Source organism: Pristiophorus japonicus, unplaced genomic scaffold (genome assembly GCF_044704955.1).
Source record: "Pristiophorus japonicus isolate sPriJap1 unplaced genomic scaffold, sPriJap1.hap1 HAP1_SCAFFOLD_115, whole genome shotgun sequence".
Classification (NCBI taxonomy): domain Eukaryota; kingdom Metazoa; phylum Chordata; class Chondrichthyes; family Pristiophoridae; genus Pristiophorus; species Pristiophorus japonicus.
The window spans coordinates 516,140-539,348 of NW_027250810.1; the positions used below are offsets into that span (position 1 = coordinate 516,140).

At 44.8% G+C, this 23,209-nt stretch overlaps 1 protein-coding gene across 1 annotated transcript in view; it reads left to right on the plus strand.

Moving 5' to 3' along the window:
• LOC139241876 (zinc finger protein 239-like) overlaps window positions 1–21,376 on the plus strand; it is an 80,161-nt gene extending 58,785 nt beyond the window's left edge. The window contains exon 2 of the mRNA XM_070870117.1: window positions 20,890–21,376. Coding sequence (XP_070726218.1) covers window positions 20,890–21,376 — 487 coding nt within the window. The remainder of the gene's footprint in view (window positions 1–20,889) is intronic.
• The last annotated feature ends 1,833 nt before the right edge of the window (window positions 21,377–23,209 follow it).

Consider the following 23,209-nt stretch of genomic DNA (forward strand, 5'->3'; position numbering starts at 1 on the left):
TGATGAGCGAGATTGGTTATGTTTTCTGAACTATCAGGAATGTAAGTGCTACATTCAGATCCTATCAGGGCACACGTTCCCCATTTCTCAGCTAACAGGTAATCGAGGGCCATTCGGTTTTGTAATGCTACGGTCCTTATTGCTACCATTTCAGCTGTGATGTCCTCCAGAGCTTCAGCAGTATTGTTAGCTATCTGTTCCAATATCGTCTCTAGGTTCTGTACTTCATCCATGAGACGTCCTATCGCGATTGGGAACATCATGACCCCAAAGAACTTGTCGGCGGGGGTGATGGCTCACTTGTATCGGCTGGAGGCATGTGCTTCCGCCAGGGTACGTACTTGCCGCACAAATGGCACCACATATCCAAGATAACAGGACTCTGTCCATCTTCCGGGTCCCAGGACTGGGCCCACCTGTTTTATTCGGAAGGTGAGAGAGGATGGTGACTCGTGCACCTGTGGTGATGTTGAGACTGTGTGGGCATTTGCTGTACTCTATGATATGTCCCTTGTTACTGGTGTCATTTCGGGTTCGACATATGTCCCTGGTTGGCCTCCCAATCCCCGAGGTATTGGTCAGGGCGAAGAATGGGGGTTCCTTTCCACGGTCGTAGGTTGGTAGGTACTATCCCTGGAACGTCTGACTAATTGTATTGGCCCCCCCTCCTCTCGTGATAGTTTGGCTCTGAATCCATCTGACAGTCTCAGTTAGGGTCAGTGGAACGGGGCGCAAAGGAATTCCCCCTTTGGAATGTTCGGGATATGTGAACACACCCAACATCTAGAAAAGTTCCCATTTTGCGATTAAACATAAGACACGTACAAAAAGGTGTTTACATGGAGCTCTCATCTCTGTCTCCCCTCCCATACGCCGAAACTGTCATATATCAACACTATTATACAGACTGTGGCATACAGACAGTTTCATCTTATGGCTCAGGATTCAGATAAATAGTCCAATTATTTTGCTGATTAAAAGAGTTCAGTTTTCCCGTCTCTCTTCTCAGGTCGCCGTCGGTGTAGCTGGTTGTCTATCACTACGGGTAAAAGTTCAAACTGGTCCACGTTCCAATTACGATGCCAACGGAGAAGAGGAAGTCTGGAACAGAAACAGGAGTTAGAATAACCAGTAAAATAGGTTCGTTAGAGGGTGGTGAGCTTGCAGTGGTGCAGGTGAACCCAGGCACTTTTCCCCTCAACCTTGGCTGCAGTAGGGGTAGTGAGTAACACCTGAAAAGGCCCCTCCCATTGTGGCTCTAATCCCTTCCGAATCCATACTTCCCTGGTGCGACGAGGGACAATTCGGGTAAAACTGAGAGGTCGAGGTGAGCATCTTAAACCTGGTTGTGAGCTAATCGCAGAGCCTGAGTCAGAGAAAGAACATAGGTGGTCATCAGTCGCGCTGAGATACCACATCTAGGAACAATTTCCCTCATTAACAGCTTAACAACAGTTTGAGCCTTATTGTCCAGGGTAGGGTAGGCTTCAATCCATCTGCTAAACAAATCTACTATTATTAACACATATTTGTAACACTGAACTTTTTGCAACTCAATGTAGTCCAACTGAAATGTCTCAAATGGACCTTCGGGTAGGGGCGTTTTACCCCAATCACAGGGGAGTCCCTTCCCTGGATTATGTTGCTGGCAAACCAGGCAAGGACTACTGATGTTCTGGGCGAGCGCCTGGAGTCCAGGGTGCCACCAAGTAGCCAAAAGTGTATCACTCGTGGTCCTTGCTCCACAATGAGTAGCAAAATGCATACATTCAATAACCCATAGAGCCAACTCGTCAGACATGTAAGTCTGTTCCGCGGGAGTGGTCCAGAGTTTAGAAACATTGCCATAAGTACATCCATAATATTTCCACAACAGTTTTTCTTTTTCAGGAGCGTCCTCCTGTACTTTTATAACATCTTGGATGGTTGGCATTGGTTTTTCCGAGGCTAACTTATCCTTCGCAGGATTTTTAGTCTGACTCATCATTTTGGGCACTACCATCTGTTGGTCACGAGAGGCCAGTTTAGCCTCTTTGTCAGCACAGTGGTTCCCTTTATCAACCGGGGATTTTCCGGTGGTGTGGGTGGTACATTTAACAACGGCAATACACTTGGGGAGCATGAGGGCTTGCAACAAATCAGATACTAGTTGCTTATGGGATATCTCATTCCCCTGTGAGGTTAGGAATCCCCTATTTTTCCATAATTGTCCGAAATCATGGGCCACCCCAATGGCATACCTAGAGTCGGTATAGATATTGATTTTGAGGTCTTTGGCCAAGATACAGGCTCGGGTGAGGGCGAATAGTTCAGCTTGTTGGGCAGAATAGGCGGTTTCAAAAGCGGCAGATTCCAAGACCTGATTCTCCTGGTTTACAATGGCGTATCCTGAGATTCGTGTACCTTCTGGATTAATAGAAGAACTTCCGTCAACATACATAATACAGTCTGGATCTTCAATTGGTACACCAACTAAATCTTCCCTGACTGATGTGGCCTCTTGAATTAAAGATAAACAATCATGACTGGGTTCTTCCTCATCTTGGGGCAGCTCATAAAGAAAACAGGCCGGATTAATTGCTGTACAGTGCCGAAAGATCAGCTTAGGATTGTTCAGTAAGTAGATCTCAGATCTGCTTTGCCTGGCCATGGTAAGGTGTTGAGTCTGCAGTTGGCCCAGAAGGGCAGCTACGGAGTGAGAGGTGTTAAGACAACGGTAGCACAATCTTTCAGAATTCTACAATACAGTTGAAAGGGCCAGTCATAGAGGGGCCGGCCCAAAGCCGGAGCTTGCAGCAGGGCTGTCTTTAGTTCCTTAAAGGCTTGGACGTCTGCGGTTTCTATTTCAAAGCTGCCTTACTGATTTGTATGCGGGGTGAGGTGCTTAGTCATCAGGGCAACATTAGGGATCCAGGATCTGCAGTAATTGATCATCCCCAACCACTGTCGCATTTGTTTAGCCGTGCTAGGGACTGGAAACTGGCAAATTGGTTCGACTCGGCTAGCCTCCAAAGCTCGGTGGATACTCGGTATTGCCTGTGATTTCAGTGGGTACTGTCCACATTGCCCTGCCCTGGGATCTCAATCGGATCAATGGGAATATAATCCACTTGGGAGGGGTCCTCTGCCCACACATGGGGATCCACATAGTCAGGTATGTCAGAGCCAGTATGATGCTGCAGAGTCGTTAAGACCTTCTCGGGGTCCCCGTGGAATTGGACTGTTCGGCCATGTTTTACAATTTGTACATCCCAGCTGGTAGGGTCAACCTCGTCTATAGCCTGGCGCACCATAACTCCCAAATCTTTAGCGTGGTGAGGAGTTAATACTTCACGAGTAATATTTGGTGCCACCGTTGGGGGCTGTCCATTTCCACAAAATCTGCCTTCCCTTCCGGTCCAGTCACTCTAGCCCTTAATAGAATTTCCTTCACTTCCCCTTCGTGATCCTGATAAAAGTTCTGCAGGTCCTGATTCTTTCCACTGGGATCGTATGCTTGGGTCACGTGATAGGGTGCCTGCGGCAGGTCCAGAGACCACCACTGAGGGTTTCTAGTGGTATAATACTGCCGCTTAAGGGTTCCCTGTTTTACAATAATCCCATCATCTCCACACTCCAAATGCAACTGGAATTTACAGAGGAGGTCTCTAGCCATCAAGTTACAGTCCAGATTGATTGTGATAACAAATCGATGTTCCACCGATTCTTCCTGGTAACCCATTTTAACCGGTTCTGACACCGGGAATGTAGAGACTTGTCCCAGGACTCCTGACAGTCCCTGTGTTTCAGTGAAGGCGGGGAGTTTAAGCTTTGATTGTACAGAAGACATGAAGGCTCCCGTTTCTATCAAGAAGGGTTGCCACTCATTCCGAATTTTTAACAATATCATCGGTTTGTCATCCGGGGAGGGTCCCTGCACAATCAAGCTGCGTAGTCAATAAGAATCGGGGGACGGTTGGCCAAAGGGGTTGTTCTGGGAGAAGTTAGTGTAAGATCCCCGTCCGCGCCCCCCTTAAACCCCTCCTCTGACTTTTTCGTGCTGACAGGAGGGACAATTTCTATTACAATGTCCTTCTTGCCCACAATTAAAGCATCCATCTAGTCTTTCCCAGTCCCGACCTCTTCCCATACCAGGCCGGGGACAGTAGGGCGGTCCGTAATTAGCAGGGCCGGGCCATTTGGGTGTTTGATATAACCGTATCCCTGTTTATCCACCCAACCCTGCACACAACACTGCGGTTCCATCTGGTATCCCCTTGGGTCGGGTTTTGGTCCTTCCACCCGAGGCGGCTCTTCCTTTCTAGTCACGTATTCAGTCTTGACCCGGGTTGGGGGCGCACCTCCCCCCTCTCCTTTCTTTTCCTGCCAATAATATTTAACCACCCTTTCCATCTGGGCTTTACTGTTATCTGACCAATTATTTGTCCGGATAGCGTGAGCAACCGAATAGGGCAGGCACTGAAGTAGGATAGCGCAGAATTGAGGAGAATCCTTTCCTGTCCTGAAGGCATTATCTCCTGATTGACTTCCGTATATTTCAATAAATCTTTCCATGAATTTATCGGCAGTTTCTTCTCGTTTGGGATTGTTTCTAACACTGCGGCCATACTGATGGGCTTCTGAAGGGTCGTGGTGAGAGCATTAAATATAGCATTTCGGCGATCCTGGACATCGTTAGGGTGAGCAACCACCAATGCATCATGAGTAGCAAGTCCGAGGTGAGTTAGAAATCGGGCATGCTCAGTTGGGCTCAGGGTTTGCTTTACCAGGGCCCACAGGTCCCTTGAGTCTGCATTATATCCATGGATGTCGAGGTCACTCCGTGAAATCGGAGGTCAGGGTTAAGTTGGGTTTGTGGATCTCTCTCAGCTTATTTATCTTAGCCTTTTAACTCTTCAATTTGTTTTGTATGAGTATCTATTTCTTTATTGTATCAGGCAAGTATTATTACATAAGCTAGTTTAGTTTTTATTTTTATTCTTACTATCGCACCATTTCCTCTGTTAGGTGAGTCTTTTTTCTATTAAGAAATCAGAATTAATAATGTTCAGTATGAAACGGCTGTCAATGGAAAGGGTTAACTCCTTTACAGGTTTGTAAGAAGACCTGATGTCATTACGTGACTTCACGATACCATCTGAAAAAAATTATTTTCATCAGGAAAGGCAGCATTTGATTAAACTCCAATATTTTTTAAATTCTTATTCAAGTACTTGCCAAAGATATTTTTTTAATTGATTTAAAACGAGACCACACATTTTTAATAGCTATTTGTTTACTGAAATTCAATTACGTCATCAGCTTCTGTCAATGCAAAGACAACCATTTGAACTGCGTAGTCTATCGATACCTTTCTCAGAGGTCCCAGTGGAACTCTGAGTACGATTCTCGTGCGTGCACTCTTTCTTTAAGACGTCTACGGTTTTTAATATGTCCTCCTTCTGTCAATAAAAGCCCTAATTAAGAGTTTTTCTGCTAATTCGAGAGGAGTGATTTTTTTTTTGACTGCAGTGGAATTTTTCTCATAATTTAAAATCTCAGAACACATTTTTTTTTTCAGCACCTAATTAGCACGTTACGTATTTTTTTTCGTCTTTTCCATAACGAGATGGAAGTCTGGCACGGAGGCTGTGGACTGCTTTTCGTTATCTCAATTGTTCCAGCCTCAAGATCGTTTTATACTATCTCTTCTAAACTGCAGATTTAATGTAATATTTTTTTTTGAATCCTTTTGAATCCATCTCAGTTGTTTTGCTGTGCCTTCTCTGAATATCTCAATATCCCGATTCAAACTTTGTAATGTAATCAATCATTGCATGTTTCTTTCGACAAGTAAGTGAGCATGTCAAATCCTTTTTTTAACCACCGGGACCATGTATTTGTTTTCTTTTTTCATTCAACAAACCTATCCTTTGTGCATTTCCTGGCTCCTTAACTTATCATCCGAATATACGTAATTCGATAAGGTTCACACTCTTAAACTTCCCACATACAGGACAACACTACGAAGGGTTAAAAAAAACTTTCATTCTGTTTGAAAAAGTGGGTGGAGCTAAAACAAACACAACTCCCCTGCTTTCTTTTCCACAGTAAAAATCACACAAGCATTTCTCATTTAAAACAGACGTTCACAAGAGTCTCTCTTCTTTCCTATTAATTTTTGGATCCATGATTGATCATCTATCCCTATCTAGCTCTAACTGTCCCTACTTGCTTTGGCCGGCTCTATTTTTGGATCCATTCACTTTCAGGGAATTCATAGTTTTATCTAATTACCCATCCTTTATCGCCGCACGTTGGATCAGGGTCCTAATTAGTCCTGATTGTCTCCACGTCGCCCCGTGGTGGTTTCAGTTATCTTACCCAGAGCCTAGGCGGAACAAGTGATATACAAGATCGACAAAGTACCTAGCGTAAGTACAATTTAAAATTTACACAGTCCCGCGGCTTAATTTTATGTAATTCCCTAACCTCTGCGTTTCCCTACGGGGTTCGCATGATTCTCTCTCTCTCTCCGCGTTGCCGCGCGGTTTTACTTTGGCCTCGAACCCACACAGACACTGGGCCTCGAACTCAGGCAGGCTCTGGGCCTCGAACCCAGGCAGGCTTACCTATTCTAACCTATCTTTCCGAGTCGCCGCTTGGTTTGCGTCACCGCGCAATTTCCCTATCTATATGCCTATTCTAAGTTTGAAAGGTATTCACCAGATTGTTTTGGATCTCGTTCAGCGAGTGGCTAAACTTTCCTCAGAATTTTGAAACCGGGGGAAACTGGAGCAGTATTGAAAGTATACTCACTCCAGTGGCCACTTTTCCCTCGTCTCGTCCAAGGCTAGTCTGGCTCTTAATTCGCAAGTTTTCGGCAGTCGTCCGTTGAGAGTCCTCTTCTGACACCAAATGTTGATTTCTGGATTCTTTTCCCTCAATCTGGCTCAGTGAAATCAATGAGTCGAATACCGATTGTGCTTTAAACAAAGCAAGCTTTTATTTAAAAAGAAAATCCCGATCGGGGACCTTATCAGACAGAAGGAATGCAACTCTGATAGATCGCACTCAGTTCCTATGGACAAAGTGACGTTACATTGTAAAGGGACGACGGTTATACATTTTCGGTAAAAGATAACGAGATACAATTAGAGTGACATCCTATTTCAGCCTATCCTCTTTGATCCCTCTTTACCATTGTCCACTCATAAGCCAATCTAAGAATGGTATGATTTTACACAAAGGCCCATTATGAGTTACTAAGACCTTGAGGTTTTTCTGCAAGCTGTGGGTTTTGTTTCAATATGTGTTAGTGTTGTAACATTTTGCAGTCTCGAGTCTGAGATGTCATGACTATTCCACCATGAATTCTTTGTTAGCTTACACTGTCCATATATAATTCCCACGTTCTCAACTTCAATGTCTCGTTACATTTTCAATCATTCATAGAATCAAACTCTGAACAGCCTCCAATGCAAGAATATCCTTCCTTAAATGCAGAGACCAAAACTGCACGCAGTGCTCCAGGTTTGGCCTCACCAATACGCTGTACAGTTGTAGCAGGACTTCTCTGCTTTATCCCCCTTGCAATAAAGGCCAACATTCCATTTGCCTTCCTGATTATTTGCTGTACCTGCATACTAACTTTTTGTGTTTTATGCACAAAGACCCCCAGGTCTATCTGTACTGTAGCAGTTTGCAATTTTTCTCCATTTAAATTAAAATTTGATTTTGTATTATTTCTGCCTCATATTTTCTCACATTATACTACTCTGCCAAATTTTTGCTCACTCATTTAGACTGTCTATTTCTCTTTGCAGATTTTTTGTGTCCTCACAATTTGCTTTCCCACCCATCTTTGTATCATCAGAAAACTTGGCTACATTACACTCGGTCCCTTCTTCCAAGTCATTAATATAGATTGTAAATAGTTGAGGACCCATCACCGATCCCTGTGGCACCCCACGAGTCACCATTTGCCAACCGTAAATTGACCCATTTATCCCGAATTTTTGTTTCTCTTAGTTAACCAATCCTCTATCCACGCTAATATACTGCCCCCAACTCAATGAGCTTTTATCTTGTGCAGTACCCTCTTATGTGGCACCTTATCAAATGCCTTCTGGGAATCTAAATACACCACATCCACTGGGTCCCCCTTATCCATCCTGCTCATTACATCCTCAAAGAACTCCAGCAAATTATCAAAAATGATTTCCCTTTCATAAAGCCATATTGACTCTGCTTGATTGAATCATGCTTTGCTAAATGTCCCACGACTGCTTCCTTAACAATGAATTCCAGCATTTTCCCAAAGACAGATGTTAGGCTAACTGGTCTATACTTTCCTGCTTTTTGTCTGCCTCCTTTTTTAAATAGAGGCATTACATTTGCAGTTTTCCAATCTGCTGGGACCGCCCCAGAATCCAGGGAATGTTGGTAGATTGCACACAAAGTATCCACGTTCTCTCCAGCCATTTCTCTTAAGACCCTAGGAAGTAAGCGATCTGATCCAGATGACTTGTACACCTATAGTCCCATTATTTTACCGAGTAATACTTCATTTGTGATAGTGATTTTATTAAGTTCCTCCTTCCCTCTCGATAGCCGCTTGATTATCCACTTCGGTATTACTCTCAGTGACCGAGTGTTTTACTCTAACTAAACTGATCTCGGACGTTTCTGTCAGATATTAACTCCTGCACGGTCCTAGCAAGCAGTCCCACTCCCTTGTCCCTTCGATGTTTCTGCATGATTGCTTTGTGAAGACGGGCTCAGGGAGAGAAACATCCTGCACGGAATGATCCAAAATTGAGCATCTCCAATGGACAAGGCTCCCAGCTTTAATCAGTCTCTGTCCTTTCCCCCCAGACCCAGTTCCTTTGCTCAGATTCTGATAAAAGTAAATTGGGAAAAGTGCACTTTGATTTTTATAGGCTGAAATATTGCAGAGAGCTGCGCATGCGCGATTCAGCCCTGCCCCCTGTGTCATTCCCAGTGAGCAGCATAGCACATGCACCCTCCCCTCCCCCAGCCCTGCCTGTGATAGCCATTCACTCAGTGAGTGGAAGAAGATGGTTTAAAACAGCCAGGAATGGTAACACCGCGACCCCGGTGTAAGGCAGCGAGCAGCAGCCTCCTTACAGCAGCACAGCGCTTTGGGAGCGTGTCCGCAGATGGGTTCAGAGATCGGCATTGAGTCCGGGGGGGAGTCGGGGGCTGTGTGTAAGAGGCAGAGTGGACCAAGAACCAGTGTCAGTGCGTGGTGTGAGTGGGGGAAGGGAGAGGCCATTCTCGGGCTGTGTGTGGACAGTGTAATGTAACAGAGAAAGTAAACTACCTCGCTCTTTCAAATCATTGCTGCATTCTTTCCCCAAATCAGTAGTGAATGTTCCTGATTCAGTTCCAATCTCACTGTGTCTGTTGTTCTTGGACAGTGAGCAGTGGAAACACAGCCTGACAGTGAGGATGTGGGGAGTTTCACAAAGTGCATCTATTGCAGGCACCAGGAGAGGAGTGTGGGAGAAGATATTTTAAAGACGGGTTACATTGTTTCGGTGAGCTGAGTTCTCCAGAACCGTGTTGCTGATGATCGAGAGATACATTGTCACTCCCTCAGATACATCATATTCTCCCCGCATCCATATCTTAGAACTAATAATGTTCTCGTATTATTATTCTCAGAACAAAATTCTTCAACCAGCCTGAACAAATGTGAGCTTTCCTCCACCCAGAATACAAGGAACAGTGCAGGCAGCTCCTTCTCACACTCAGTAAGTAGATTATCACTCACAGAGCACAGACACACAGAACTGGCCTCAATCCTATTGTCACAGGCAGCAGAAGCTGTCAGTCCCACAGTGAACCGAGGTGGCAGAGTTACATTGTGAATCTTACAGCCACATGGAGCAGTAGAATCACATGCTGTTTCACCATTGAAACAGATCACACTGACAGGTACATTAAACACACACACTCACTTGCCAGAAACTGGCAGGTACAGTGTTAAACATAAAACCACGTAGACTATAGATACAAATTAAAGGCAGACTAACATACCAGAAACTTAGACACACAGCTTAAACACCCACACACATAACAAAACCTGTCCGGTACAGAATAATACACACACTCGCATATCAGAGGCTGAGAGATACAGTATAAAACGCACACTCACACATCAGAGACTGACATATTAAAATCCATATTCCCATAACATAAATTGACAGATACAATGAAATGCAAGACTCACTTCCCAGTAATTGACAGGTACAGGGTAAAGACCTCTCTTCCATACCAGAAATTGACAGGTACAAAGGAAAGCCCACTCTCACTCAAGCAGAAACTGGCAGGTATAGAGTAAGGCCCACAATCACATATCAGAACTTGATGGGTACAAAATAAAACCCAAGCTCCCATAACAGAAATGGAGATACAGAGAAAAGCCCATACTCACATACCAGAGATAGATAGATACAGAGTAAAACTCAGACTCATTTACCAAAGACCGACAGATTCAGCATAAAACTCACCTCCATAACACAAATTGACAGTTAGAAAGTGAAACAAATACGCGATCAGGAATTGGTGGTACACAGTAAAACAATACTAACATACTGGAGAATGACGGATATGGAGTAGAGCTCACATTCACGTAACAGAGATGGACAGATACAGCACAAAGCACACACTCACACATCCCAGGAATGGAAAGTACAGAGAGAAACCCACAGGCAATTACCAGAAATTGACAGGTGCAGGATAAAACCCACACTCTCAGATGAAAAAGTGACACAGAGTAAAACCATCATTCACATACCAGAGATCCACACTCCCATACCACACACACACATATTAATTCTATATTTGCCTGTCAGTGGATCAGAGAGTGAACGTGTCAGTGTCCATCCAACACTCACCTGTCAATCAGAATCTGTCACATAGTGTCAGAGAATGTCAGAGTCAGTATCTAACCAACACTCACCTGTCACATAGTGTCAGAGAATGTCAGAGTCAGTATCTATCCAACACTCACCTGTTACAATATCTCAAAGAATGACAGAGGCAGTATCTATCCAATACTCACCTGTCACACAGTGTCAGAGAATGAGAGAGGTAGTATCGATCCAACACTCACCTGTCACATAGTTTCAGAGAATGAGAGTGGCAGCATCGATCCAACACTCACCTGTCACATAGTGTCAGAGAATGAGAGAGGCAGTATCTATCCAAAACTCACCTGTCACATAGTGTCAGAGAATGAGAGAGGCAGTATCATCCAACACTCACCTGTCACATAGTGTCAGAGAATGAGAGAGGCAGTATCTATCCAACACTCACCTGTCACATAGCATCAGAGAATGAGAGAGGCAGTATCGATCCAACACTCACCTGTCACAGTATCAGAAAATGAGAGAGGCAGTATCTATCCAACACTCACCTGTCACAAAATGTCAGAGAATGAGCGAGGCAGTATCTATCCAACACTCACCTGTCACATAATTTCAGAGAATGAGAGAGGCAGGATCTATCCAACACTTAGCTGTCACATAGTGTCAGAGAATGAGAGAGGCATATCTATCCAACATTCACCTGTCACATAGTGTCAGAGAATGAGAGAGGCAGTATCTATCCCAAACTGACCTGTCACATAGTATCAGAGAATGACAGAGGGAGTATCTATCCAACACTCATCTGTTACATAATGTCAGAGAATGAGAGAGGCCGTATCTATCCAACACTCACCTGTCACAAAGTGTCAGAGAATGAGAGAGGCAGTGTCTATCCAACACTGAACTGTCATATATTGTCAGAGAATGAGAGAGGCAGTATCTATCCGACACTCACCTGTCACATAGTGTCAGAGAATGAGAAAGGCATTATCTATCCAAAATGCACCTGTCACATATTGTCAGAAAATGAGAGAGGCAGTATCTATCCAACACTCACCTGTCACATAGTTTCAGAGAATGAGAGAGGAAGTACCTATCAAATACTCATCAGTCACATAGTGTCAGAGAATGAGAGAGGCAGTATCTATCCAAAACTCACCTGTCACATAATGTCAGAGAAAGAGAGATGCAGTATCTATCCAACACTCACCTGTCACATGGTTTCAGAGAATGAGAGAGGCAGTATCTATCCAACACTCACCTGTCACATGGTGTCAGAGAATGAGAGAGGCAGTATCGATCCAACACTCACCTGTCGCATAGTGTCAGAGAATGAGAGATGCAGTATCTATCCAACACTCACCTGTCACCTAGTGTCAGAGAATGAGAGAGGCAGTATCTATCCAACACTTATATGTCACATAGTGTCAGAGAATGTGAGAGGCAGTATCTATCCAGCACTGACCTGTCACATAGTGTCAGAGAATGAGAGAGGCAGTATCTACCCAACACTGACCTGTCACATAATATCAGAGAATGAGAGAGGCAGTATCTATTCAACACTCACCTGTCACACAATATCAGAGAATGAGAGAGGCAGCATCTATCCAACACTCACCAATCACCTAGTGTCAGAGAATGAGAGAGGCAGTATCTATCGAACACTCAACTGTCACAGTGTCAGAGAATGTGAGAGGCAGTATCTATCCAAAACGCACTTCTAAGAAAGTGTCAGAAAATGAGAGAGGCTGTATCTATACAACACTGACCTGTCACATAATATCAGAGATCGAGAGAGGCAGTATCTATCCAATACTCACCTGTCACATGCTGTCAAAGAATGAGAGAGGTAGTATCTATCCAAAACTCACCTGTCACATAGTGTCAGAGAATGAGAGAGGCAGTATCTATCCAAAACTCACCTGTCACACAGTTTCAGGCAGTATATTCCAACACTCACCTGTCAAATAGTGTCAAAGAATGAGTGATGCTGTATCATTTCAACCCTCACTTGTAACATAGTGTCAGAGAGTGAGAGAGGCAGTATATATCCAATACTCACCTGTAACATAGTATCAGAGAATGAGAGGCAGTATCTATCCAAAACTCACCAGTCGCACTGTGTCAGAGAATGACAGAGGCAGTATCTATCCAGCACTGACCTGTCACATAGTGTCAGAGAATGTGAGAGGCAGTATCTATTCAACACTCACCAGTCACATAGTGTCAGAGAATGAGAGAGGCAGTATCTATCCAACACTCACCTGTCACATAATATCAGAGAATGAGAGAGGTAGTATCGATTCAACACTCACCTCTCACATAGTGTCAGAGAATGAGAGAAGCAGCATCTATCCAACACTCATCAGTCACATAGTGTCAGAGAATGAGAGAGGCAGTATCGATCCAACACTCACCTGTCAAAAAGTGTCAGAAAATGAGAGAGGCTGTATCTATCCGACACTCACCTTTCACATAGTGTCAGAGAATGTGAGACGCAGTATCTATCCAACACTCACCTGTCACATAATATCAGAGAATGAGAGAGGCAGTATCTATCCAACACTCACCTGTCACATAATATCAGAGAATGAGAGAGGCAGTATCTATTCAACACTCACCTGTCACACAGTATCAGAGAATGAGAGAGGCAGCATCTATCCAACACTCACCAATCACCTAGTGTCAGAGAATGAGAGAGGCAGTATCTATCGAACACTCAACTGTCACAGTGTCAGAGAATGTGAGAGGCAGTATCTATCCAAAACTCACTTCTAAGAAAGTGTCAGAAAATGAGAGAGGCTGTATCTATACAACACTGACCTGTCACATAATATCAGAGATCGAGAGAGGCAGTATCTATCCAATACTCACCTGTCACATAGTGTCAGAGAATGAGAGAGGCAGTATCTACACAACACTCACCTGTCACATTGTGTCAGAGAATGAGAGAGGCAGTATCTATCCAAAACTTACCTGTCACATACTGTGAGACAACGACAGATGCAGTATCTATCCAACACTCACCTGTCACATAATAGAAACATAGAAACATAAAAAAATAGGTGCAGGAGCATGCCATTCAGCCCTTCCAGCCCGCACCACCATTCACCGAGTTCATGGCTGAACATGAAACTTCAGTACCCCCTTCCTGCTTTCTCGCCATACCCCTTGATTCCCCGAATATATTTAGTGAATTGGCCTCAACTACTTTCTGTGGTAGAGAATTCCACAGGTTCACTACTCTCTGGGTGAAGAAGTTTCTCCTCATTTCGGTCCTAAATGGCTTACCCCTTATCCTCAGACTGTGACCCCTGGTTCTGGACTTCCCCAACATTGGGAACATTATTCCTGCATCTAACCTGTCTAAACCCGTCAGAATTTTAAACGTTTCTATGAGATCCCCTCTCATTCTTCTGATCTCCAGTGAATACAAGCCCAGTTGATCCAGTCGTTCTTGATAATTCAGTCCCACCATCCCGGGAATCAGTCTGGTGAATCTTCGTTGCACTCCCTCAATAGCAAGAATGTCCTTCCTCAAGTTAGGAGATCAAAACTGTACACAATACTCCAGGTGTGGCCTCACCAAGGCCCTGTACAACTGTAGCAACACTTTGCTGCCCCTGTACTCAAATCCCCTCGCTATGAAGGCCAACACGCCATTTGCTTTCTTAACCGCCTGCTGTACCTGCATGCCAACCTTCAATGACTGATGTACCATGACACCCAGGTCTCGTTGCACGTTCCCTTTTCCTAATCTGTCACCATTCAGGTCTGTCTCTCTGTTTTTACCACCGAAGTGGATAACCTCACATTTATCCACATTATACTTCATCTGCCATGCATTTGCCCACTCACCTAACCTATCCAAGTCACTCTGCAGCCTCATAGCATCCTGCTCGCAGCTCACACTGCCACCCAACTTAGTATCATCCGCAAATTTGGAGATACTACATTTAATCCCCTCGTCTAAATCATTAATGTACAATGTAAACAGCTGGGTCCCCAGCATAGAACCTTGCGGTACCCCACTAGTCACTGCCTGCCATTCAGAAAAGTACCCATTTACTCCAACTCTTTGCTTCCTGTGTGTCAACCAGTTCTCAATCCACATCAGCACACTACTCCCAATCCAATGTGCTTTTACTTTGCACATTAATCTCTTGTGTGGGGCCTTGTCGAAAGCCTTCTGAAAGTCCAAATATACCACATCAACTGGTTCTCCTTTGTCCATTTTACTGGAAACATCCTCAAAAAATTCCAGAAGATTTGTCAAGCATGATTTCCCTTTCACAAATCCATGCTGACTTGGACATATCACGTCACCATTTTCCAAATGCGCTGCTATGACATCCTTAATAATTGATTCCATCATTTTACCCACTACTGATGTCAGGCTGAATGGTCTATAATTCCCTGTTTTCTCTCTCCCTCCTTTTTTAAAAAAGTGGTGTTATATTGGCTACCCTCCACTCGATAGGAACTGATCCAGAGTCAATGGAATGTTGGAAAATGACTGTCAATGCATCCGCTATTTCCAAGGCCACCTCCTTAAGTACTCTGGGATGCAGTCCATCAGGCCCTGGGGAGTTATCGACCTTCAATCCCATCAATTTCCCCAACACAATTTCCCGACTAATAAAGATTTCCCTCAGTTCCTCATCCTTACGAGACCCTCTGACCCCTTTTATATCCGGAAGGTTGTTTGTTTCCTCCTTATTGAATACCGAACCAAAGTACTTGTTCAATTGGTTTGCCATTTCTTTGTTCCCCGTTATGACTTCCCCTGATTCTGTCTGCAGGGGACCTACGTTTGTCTTTACTAACCTTTTTCTCTTTATATACCTATAGAAACTTTTGCAATCCGCCTTAATGTTCCCTGCAAGCTTCTTCTCGTATCCATTTTCCCTGCCTTAATCAAACCCTTTGTCCTCCTCTGCTGAGTTCTAAATTTCTCCCAGTCCCCGGGTTCGCTGCTATTTCTGGCCAATTTGTATGCCACTTCCTTGGCTTTAATACTGTCCCTGATTTCCCTAGATAGCCACGGTTGAGCCACCTTCCCTTTTTTATTTTTACGCCATTGTTGTACTTCATCCATGCGGTCTCTAAATGTCTGCCATTGCCCATCCACAGTCAACCCCTTAAGTCTCATTCGCCAATCTATCCTAGCCAATTCACGCCTCATACCTTCAAAGTTGCCCTTCTTTAAGTTCTGGACCATGGTCTCTGAATTAACTGTTTCATTCTCCATCCTAATGTCAGAGAATGAGAGAGGCAGTATATATCCAAAACTCACCTGTCACAAAGTTTCAGGCAGTATATTCCAACACTCACCATTCAAATAGTGTCAAAGAATGAGTGATGCTGTATCATTTCAACCCTCACTTGCCACATAGTGTCGGAGAGTGAGAGAGGCAGTATATATCCAATACTCACCTGTAACATAGTATCAGAGAATGAGAGAGGCAGTATCTATCCAAAACTCACCTGTCGCACTGTGTCAGAGAATGAGAGAGGCAGTATCTATCCAACACTCACCTGTCACATAATATCAGAGAATGAGAGAGGCAGTATCGATTCAACACTCACCTCTCACATAGTGTCAGAGAATGAGAGAGGCAGCATCTATCCAACACTCACCAGTCACATAGTGTCAGAGAATGAGAGGCAGTATCGATCCAACACTCACCTGTCAAAAAGTGTCAGAAAATGAGAGAGGCTGAATCTATCCGACACTCACCTGTCACATCGTGGCAGAAAATGAGCGAGGCAGCATGTATTCAACACTCACCTGTCACTTAGTGTCAGAGAATGAGAGAAGCAGTATCTATCCAACACTCACATGTCACATAGTGGCAGAGAATAAGAGAGGCAGCATTTATCCAACATTCACCTGTCAAATAGTGTCAGAAAATGAGCGAGGCAAAATCTATTCAACACTCACCTGTCACTTAGTTTCAGAGAATGAGAGAAGCAGTATCTATCCAACACTCACATGTCACATAGTGTCAGAGAATGAGAGATAAAGTATCTATCCAACACTCACAGGTCACATAATTTCAGAGAATGACAGAGGCAGTATCTATCCGACACTTATCTGTCACAAACTGTCACAGAAAGAGAGAGGCAGTATCTATCCAGCAATGACGTGTCATATAGTGTCAGAGAATGAGAGAGGTAGTATATATCCTACACTCAATTGTCACATAGTATTAGAGAATGGGAGAGGTAGTATCTTTCTAACACTCACCTGTCACATCGTATCAGAGATTGAGAGAGGCAGCACCTTTCCAACACTCACCTTTCACATAGTGTCAGAGAATCAGAGAGGCAGTATCTATCCTATGTGAACAAATATATCCGGCTCTGATAACAATATCAGAGAATGAGAGGTACATTGTCTATCCCACTTTTGGAAGTCAATGCTGCAATGACACACAATACCAGAAAGTGACAGTGGCAGTGTCTTGCCTGTATTCTCTCTCAATCCCACACTGAAACACTTTATCAGAGAGTGAATGACAATGTCTGTGCTATACACACCTGTCAATCCTACACTGACACACAGTACCAGAGAGTGAGTGGCAAGGTCTGTCCTTTCCACACCTGTCAATCCTAGACTGACATACTGAACCAGAGAGTGAGTGTCAGTGTCTGTCCTATACACACTTGTCAATCCCACACTGACACACTGTACCAGAGAGTGAGTGTCAGTGTCTGTCCTATACACACCTGTCAATCACACACTGACACACAGTACCAGAGAGTGAGTGGCAGTGTCTGTCCTATACACACCTGTCAATCACACACTGACACACAGTACCAGAGAGTGAGTGGCAGTGTCTGTCCTATACACACCTGTCAATCCTACACTGACACACAGTACCAGAGAGTGAGTGGCAGTGTCTGTCCTATACACACCTGTCAATCCTACACTGACACACAGTACCAGAGAGTGAGTGACAGTGTCTGTCCTATACACACCTGTCAATCCTACACTGACACACAGTACCAGAGAGTGAGTGGCAGTGTCTGTCCTATACACACCTGTCGATCACACACTGACATACTGTACCAGAGAGTGAGTGGCAGTGTCTGTCCTATACACACCTGTCGATCACACACTGACATACTGTACCAGAGAGTGAGTGACAATGTCTGTCCTATACACACCTGTCAATCCTACACTGACACACAGTACCAGTGAGTGAGTGTCAGTGTCTGTCCTACACACACCTGTCGATCACACACTGACATACTGTACCAGAGAGTGAGTGACAATGTCTGTCCTATACACACCTGTCAATCCTACACTGACACACAGTACCAGAGAGTGAGTGACAATGTCTGTCCTATACACTCCTGTCAATCCTACACTGAAACACAGTACCAGAGAGTGAGTGTCAGTGTCTGTCCTATACACACCTGTCAATCCTACACTGACACACAGTACCAGAGAGTGAGTGGCAGGATCTGTCCTTTCCACCCCTGTCAATCCTAGACTGACACACAGTACCAGAGAGTAAGTGTCAGTGTCTGTCCTATACACACTTGTCAATCCTACACTGACACACAGTACCAGAGAGTGAGTGACAATGTCTGTCCTATACACACCTGTCAATCCTAGACTGACACACAGTACCAGAGGGTGAGTGGCAGTGTCTGTCCTATACACACCTGTCAATCCCACACTGACATACTGTACCAGAGAGTGAGTGGCAGTGTCTGTCCTATACACACCTGTCAATCACACACTGACATACTGTACCAGAGAGTGAGTGTCAGTGTCTGTCCTATACACACCTGTCAATCACACACTGACACACTGTACCAGAGAGTGAGTGTCAGTGTCTGTCCTATACACACCTGTCAATCACACACTGACACACTGTACCAGAGAGTGAGTGACAATGTCTGTCCTATACACACCTGTCAATCCCACACTGACACACAGTACCAGAGAGTGAGTGCCAGTGTCTTTCCTATACACACCTGTCAATCCCACACTGACACACTGTACCAGAGAGTGAGTGGCAGTGTCTGTTCTATACACACCTGTCAATCCCACACTGACACACTGTACCAGAGAGTGAGTGGCAGTGTCTGTCCTATACACACCTGTCAATCACACACTGACACACTGTACCAGAGAGTGAGTGTCAGTGTCTGTCCTATACACACCTGTCAATCACACACTGACACACAGTACCAGAGAGTGAGTGACAATGTCTGTCCTATACACACCTGTCAATCACACACTGACACACTGTACCAGAGAGTGAGTGACAATGTCTGTCCTATACACACCTGTCAATCCCACACTGACACACAGTACCAGAGAGTGAGTGTCAGTGTCTGTCCTATACACACCTGTCAATCCCACACTGACACACTGTACCAGAGAGTGAGTGGCAGTGTCTGTCGTATACACACCTGTCAATCACACACTGACACACAGTACCAGAGAGTGAGTGGCAGTGTCTGTCCTATACACACCTGTCAATCACACACTGACACACAGTACCAGAGAGTGAGTGACAATGTCTGTCCTATACACACCTGTCAATCCTACACTGACACACAGTACCAGAGAGTGAGTGTCAGTGTCTGTCCTATACACACCTGTCAATCCTACACTGACACACAGTACCAGAGAGTGAGTGACAGTGTCTGTCCTATACACACCTGTCAATCCTAGACTGACATACGGAACCAGAGAGTGAGTGTCAGTGTCTGTCCTATACACACCTGTCAATCCCACACTGACACACTGTACCAGAGAGTGAGTGTCAGTGTCTGTCCTATACACACCTGTCAATCCCACACTGACACACTGTACCAGAGAGTGAGTGTCAGTGTCTGTCCTATACACACCTGTCAATCCCACACTGACACACTGTACCAGAGAGTGAGTGTCAGGATCTGTCGTTTCCACACCTGTCAATCCTAGACTGACATACTGTACCAGAGAGTGAGTGACAATGTCTGTCCTATACACCCTTGTCAATCACACACTGACACACTGTACCAGAGAGTGAGTGACAGTGTCTGTCCTATACACACCTGTCAATCACACACTGACACACTGTTCCACAAAGTGACTGATAAAGTGTCTCATCTTTTCTCATGAAGCAATGTAAAGCTATCCAATTGGACCAACGAGTGACAGAAACAATACCAGCCAGAGTCAGAACCTTCAGTGCAGGAGAGGGTGGGGAGCCAGTGAGTGTAGAACTGAACCCAGCCAGTGATGGTGATGATAATTCGGAACATAGGACAAGCTGCCTTCAGACGTGTGATGTGTTGGAATTTCAGGACAGGGATTGTGAAGAGAGTATGGGGAGGGGATTTGCAGCTTTGTAGGAACAAGAGAGAAAAGAACGTTCCATAGAATCTAGAATTGCCTGTTCTGAATTTCTGTCCTGTACTTGCAGTGATGATTTTTGTAAACTCCTTTTGCAGGGTATCAGAAGGGGAGGATTAGTAGACGGGAAACAGAAACCAAACATCACGTCAAGGTCTAACAGAACCACTCGATTCCTCAGGACCTGAATATCATCGGCCTTTGAATGTGGAAGGAGAAATGGTTGTCTGTTCTGTCTGGGAACAGATTTCAAACATCAGTGTGACTGGAAAAGCAACAAGACACACATACCCGAGTGAGAGTATTTCATTGCACTGACTGTGGAAAGAGCTTTAACCAGTTACACAGCCTGAAAAAACATCGCAGCATTGACAGCAGGGAGAACCTGTACACGTGTTCTGTGTGTGGACAAGGCTTCAAGTGATCGTCCAACCTGGAGAGACACAAGGACTCCCACAGCATGGAGAAACCGTGGGAATGTGGGGACTGTGGGAAGGGATTCAATTACCCGTCTGAGCTGGAAGTTCTTCGACACAGTCACACTGGGGTGAGGCCGTTCACCTGCTCTGAGTGTGGGAAGGGATTCACTGCATCATCCAACCTGCTGACACACAAGCGAGTTAACACTGGGGAGAGGCCGTTCACCAGCTCCAAATGTGGGAAGGGATTCACTACATCATCCCAGCTGCTGACACACCAGCGAGGTCACACTGGAGAAAGGCCATACACCTGCGCCGCGTGTGGGAAGGGATTTACTCGATCATTCGACGTGCTGCCACACCAGCGAGTTCACACTGGGGAGAGGCCGTTCAACTGCTCCGAGAATTGGAGGGGATTCACTACATCATCCGACCTGCGGACACACCAGCGAGTTCACACTGGGGAGAGGCCGTTCAACTGCTCCGAGAATTGGAGGGCATTCACTACATCATCCGACCTGCAAAAACACCAGCGAGTTCACACTGGGGAGAGGCCGTTCACCTGCCCTGACTGTGGGAGGGGATTCCCTACATCATCCGACCTGCGGACACACCAGCGAGTTCACACTGGAGAGAGGCTGTTCTGCTGCTTCGAGTGTGGGAAGGGATACACTCAGTTATCCCACCTGCTGAGACACCAGCGAGTTCACAAGTGATCTCGGGATTTGGATTCTGCTGTTGTCCCAGACTGAATCGTGCCCATTCTGACAGTTGGGCCTGCTTTCTGCTTATATGATGACCCGTATAATTATGTTCGAGTTTACTATTCGAGATATTTCACCAATTAATCAACGGGAATAGGGTCAGATAAAAAAAATAACGTTATTGTGTTTGCATCCATACTTCATTCTTTAAAAAACATAAGGAATAGGAGAAGGAGTTGGCCATCGTCCACTTGAGCATGCTCTGCCATTTAATAAGATCATGGCTGATCTGATCTTGGGCACAGCTCCACTTCCCTGCCCGCTCCCCATAACCCTTCACTCCATTATCGCTCAAAAATCTGTCTGTCTCCAACTTAAATATATTCAATGACCCAGCCTCCACAGCTCTCTGGGGTATTGAATTCCAAACATTTATGATCCTCTGAAAAAAGAAATGTCTCCACATCTCCGTTGTAAATCGGTGACCCCTTATTCTCAAACTATGCCCCCAGTTCTAGATTTCCCCACGAGAGGAAGCACTCTCTCTGCATCTACCTTGTCGAACCCCCTCAGTATCTTATATGTTTCAATAAGATCATTTCTCATTCTTCCAAACTCCAATGAGTATAGACCCAACCTGCTCAACATTTCTTCATAAGTCAATCCCTTCATCTCAGGAATCAAACTAGTGAAGCTTCTCTGAACTGTGTCCAATGTAAGTATATCGCGCCTTATCTAAGGTGATCAAAACTGTATACAGTACGCTAGGTGTGGTCTCACCAATACCCTGTACAGTTGTAGCAGGACTTCTCTGCTTTTATACTCTATCCCCCTTGCAATAAAGGCCAATATTCCATTTGCCTTGCTGATCACTTGCTGTACCTGCATACTGACTTTTTGTGTTTCATGCACAAGTACCCCCAGGTCTCTCTGTACTGCAGCACTTTGCAATTTTTCTCCATTTAAATTGTAATTTGCTTTTCTATTTTTTCTACCAAGGTGTATAACCTCACACATTCCCACATTATACTCCATGTGCCAAATTTTGGCCCACTCACTTAATCTGTCTATATTCCTTTGTAGATTGTTTGTGTCCTCCTCACAATTTGGTTTCCCACCCATCTTTGTATCATCAGCAATCATGGCTACATTACACTTGATCCCCTCATCCGAGTCATTAATATAGATTGTAAATAGGTGAGGCCCCAGCACCGATCCCTGCGGCACCTCACGAGTTACTGATTGCCAACCCAAAAATGACCCATTTATGCCAACTCTCTGTTTGCTGTTAGTTAACAAATCCTCTATCCATGTTAATATATACCCCCAACCCAGTGAACTTTTATCTTGTCAAATGCCTTCTGGATGTCCAAATACACCACATCTACTGGTTTGCCCTTATCCACCCTGCTCGTTACATCCTCAAAGTACTCCGGCAAATTTGTGAAGTGAGAGTTCCCTTTCATAAAACCATGCTGACTCTGCTTGATTGTATTATGCTTTTCCAAATGTCCTGCTACTGCTTCCTTAATAACGGACTCCAGCATTTTCCCAACGACAGATGTTAGGATAATTTATCTATAGTTTCCTGCTTTTTGTCTGCCTCTGTTTTTAAGGGCAAAGCAGCCCACTTGATTGGCCCTGCATCCACCACATTAAACATTCACTCCCTCCTCCACCGGCGGAACATGGCTGCAGTGTGTAACATCTACAAGATGCACTGCAGCAACTCACCAAGGCTTCGTTGTCAGCAACTCCCAAACCCGTGAGCCCTCCCACCTAGAAACACAAGGGCAGCAAGCGCATGGAAACAGCATCATCTGCAAGTTCCCCTCCAAGTTACTC